The sequence below is a fragment of the Sphaeroforma arctica genome (assembly GCF_001186125.1).
Source record: "Sphaeroforma arctica JP610 unplaced genomic scaffold supercont1.160, whole genome shotgun sequence".
Taxonomy (NCBI): domain Eukaryota; class Ichthyosporea; order Ichthyophonida; genus Sphaeroforma; species Sphaeroforma arctica.
The window spans coordinates 99-2,946 of record NW_014040398.1 but is presented as its reverse complement, the minus strand read 5'-3'; the positions used below and the strand labels follow the sequence as shown (position 1 = coordinate 2,946).

The window sequence follows — 2,848 nt, the reverse complement described above, 5'->3', positions numbered from 1 at the left end:
CGTGAGTAAGTTGCCAAAACTAAAACTATGTTGCTTTTTTTCTGAGTTGGTTTTGTGCCATACAACAAGTGATACAGGTGTGTGCAAAGAATATAACCGTACACGCCCTTTAAATATCACTGTGATACCCACGGCTTTGCCTATATGTGTGTAAGCGTACTGCTATATGTATGTGGTATTCGTCACAGATCAATACATACGCTCAAATTCAAAGTATTCAAGTTTAGATTCCTCCTATTTTTGTTTTGTTTTCAAATTTCAACAAAGCGAAAGAGAATCTGCTGTGATGAGAGATTCCTGCTGGGGCGGGTTGCGAGGTGCTCAACTTTTTTTCTTCGATATATTTCTAAAAATGTTTCATCGTCAGGCGTGGTAGCAGACAATTAACCAAACGATTGTGGCGGCACAAGATTGTTAAAATGAATACTGTAAGGTATCTAATCCATCAATCAGAACCAAGATTTACATGATTCAATACTCTCAGAGATGGTCACTGGGTTGGCATACAGTTAGTTATCTATAAAACGATTGCTTTTCAAACTATTTAAGGCTTTTGATTTGAGTTCAGCGATCAATACGCATCAAAAGATTATACTGGTGGGGTGCAACTCTTTGCAAACCGAAGAAATATATATGACCTAACAACGTATGTAAACTTACATTTTTTTTCTTCTATATATAATAAATATATATAAAAACATGAAATAAACGGCGCCGCAGCGGAATATTTTTTTATTCTCTTTATATTAGAGAGAGTGGAGAGTTTGTATTTACATGTATATTTTTTTTTGAGATTTACGCGATTGCATCAACAAGCAACCTGCTTTTAGTTTGCAGTACAGTTCATCAGCAATACTCTCTAGAATTGTTTCAATACACCTCGTACAATATGAATAACTCACTAGAAAACTCTGAAAATGTCAATTTGGGCATACCCGCGTCCGCAAACAGGACCTCTCTCATGGTGGACACCAACGCAAAAGGAGGTCCACGAAGAAATCGATCCTTCAGCTTCCAAGAGGCGCCACCAAGAGCAGAAAACTCGGAAGGTGAAGGATCCATAGGAACTGAAGTATCGGAGTTCGTGGATGAAGACTTTGATAGTCCTAATTTCGACCTCAGCACGATGTCGTCTAGAGTGAGCATAGTGTCTAGCAAGGTGGTGAAGGTGATCGACAAGAAGCCGTCGATTGTCTCGAAGTATATGTGTGGGAATAACGTGGTCGTTCAGGCTATCACTGGAACCCTGATACTGTGTGCCGCGATGGCTATAACACTGTTTGTGCTCTCCTGGGGTTATATATAGGGCCGCTGTTTAAGTATATGATCTAAAAGCAGAATCTGCCAAGCGAACTTGAAAGAGAACATCTAATTCCACTACATATCCAGCGGACTTGAGAACACACCTAGTGGCCTATCCAGGAATTGAATGCATTTTCCGGCTCAAACAAACTACACTCGGACGGCGTTATAAATAGTCTGTAATTCCTGGGATGAATACCTTGACAGTCACGCCTGTCGCATGCTTGCAGCCGCACGGTCGTGCAGATTATGAACAAACGGTTTATTCAATCGTAAATTGGTAGATGTAGCTCTCGCCAATACACCACACAAATATACCGCACACGGTCTCAGAGAAACACAACCAGACTCCCTTCTATAAGAAAGGAAAACTAGCACTGTGCTTTTAATGAACAAGACATCGGGGCGTACGCCGTACAGCCTGACAGGGCCCCCTGAAGTTTGATTTAGAAGAAATAAAACGTTAAACCGAATATAAACGGAAAAACACACGTTTGCGTTTATTTAATTTTTATTTAGACTACAAGCTCACTGGCTACGGAATGCCTTTTATTTTAGTATTAAAAATGTACATATTTTGAAAAATAATACCAAGACGAGAACTGAGACAAACATCATTTATGTTGTTTTTTTAAATTGTTTTATTTTAAAATATTTAGACTTTACAACACGACAATGTGGTTGTGTGTCACATTGACTTTTTCTAACAAAGTACCGTACTCTGATCCTTTAGGGAGGATATATTTTTTATTGCGACGTAGTGTCGTATACAAGTACGAACGGAGATCGATCTGTCGGCTCGTGTTCAACCGTGACGACCGCTGCTGATACTTGCTTGTGCGAGGAGAACAGATGAAAAATGGGTAGGGTGGGCCGCGACGAGAACAGGTGATTAGAAAGATCTATTCTTCACGTTTATACCCTTCTGCTGTAAAAGTTCTAAGGAATCATGCAAACGGAATGACAGATTTTGATGTCATTCCAGGACCATGATGACTTGAACATAAATAGTAGTTGTAAAAATTGAGTCATTTATGTTGTTGCACTTCCAGCCACCGATGGGTCCCCGTTGAAGAAGCGGTCGTGGAAAGTAGGGATTAGAGCTCGCGCCTTGAGCGTAAGATTTTTTTAAAAAAACCCTTGTTTGATGCCCAAGATAGTACTGATAACGCGTTAAATTACATCAGCGGCCAAGACGCTAGCCATAAAGTCAATGGTGTGACGAGCTGCTAAGGGATCCCTGCCGCTACAAATTTCTATTTGAGATCTTCCCAAAAATGAGCTTGTTGTGTGTGTTGGATGTGGTTATATCGTCAATGGTATCGGTGCCAATCATAGAGATCGTACTATACTAAATAGGTTGTTGACTAAAGAATTGTAGAGCTGGTTGGAGGTGTGTCTTGAGAAAGGCAAACACTTTGGGTTGTACCCGGACGTGTATGTGTTGCAAATTTGTTGAAGCTCTGGGCTCCGGTTGTGCCGATTGTGACCTACGAGCATCGTAAACATGGTAGCACCTCGATCCAAAAACACGAAATAAATCGGA

General features: G+C 40.5%; 1 protein-coding gene across 1 annotated transcript; it reads left to right on the top strand.

Moving 5' to 3' along the window:
- The first annotated feature begins 710 nt into the window (after nucleotides 1–710).
- On the top strand, nucleotides 711–1,786 carry SARC_03222 (hypothetical protein). Its single transcript, XM_014302976.1, has one exon. The coding sequence runs from the start codon at nucleotides 890–892 to the stop codon at nucleotides 1,304–1,306; it is 417 nt and encodes a 138-aa protein (XP_014158451.1). The 5' UTR covers nucleotides 711–889; the 3' UTR covers nucleotides 1,307–1,786.
- Nucleotides 1,787–2,848: the final 1,062 nt, after the last annotated feature.

What these genes read in the sequence shown, in the direction of transcription:
- SARC_03222 (XM_014302976.1), top strand. Translation starts at nt 890, where the DNA reads ATGAATAACTCACTAGAAAACTCTGAAAATGTCAATTTGGGCATACCC.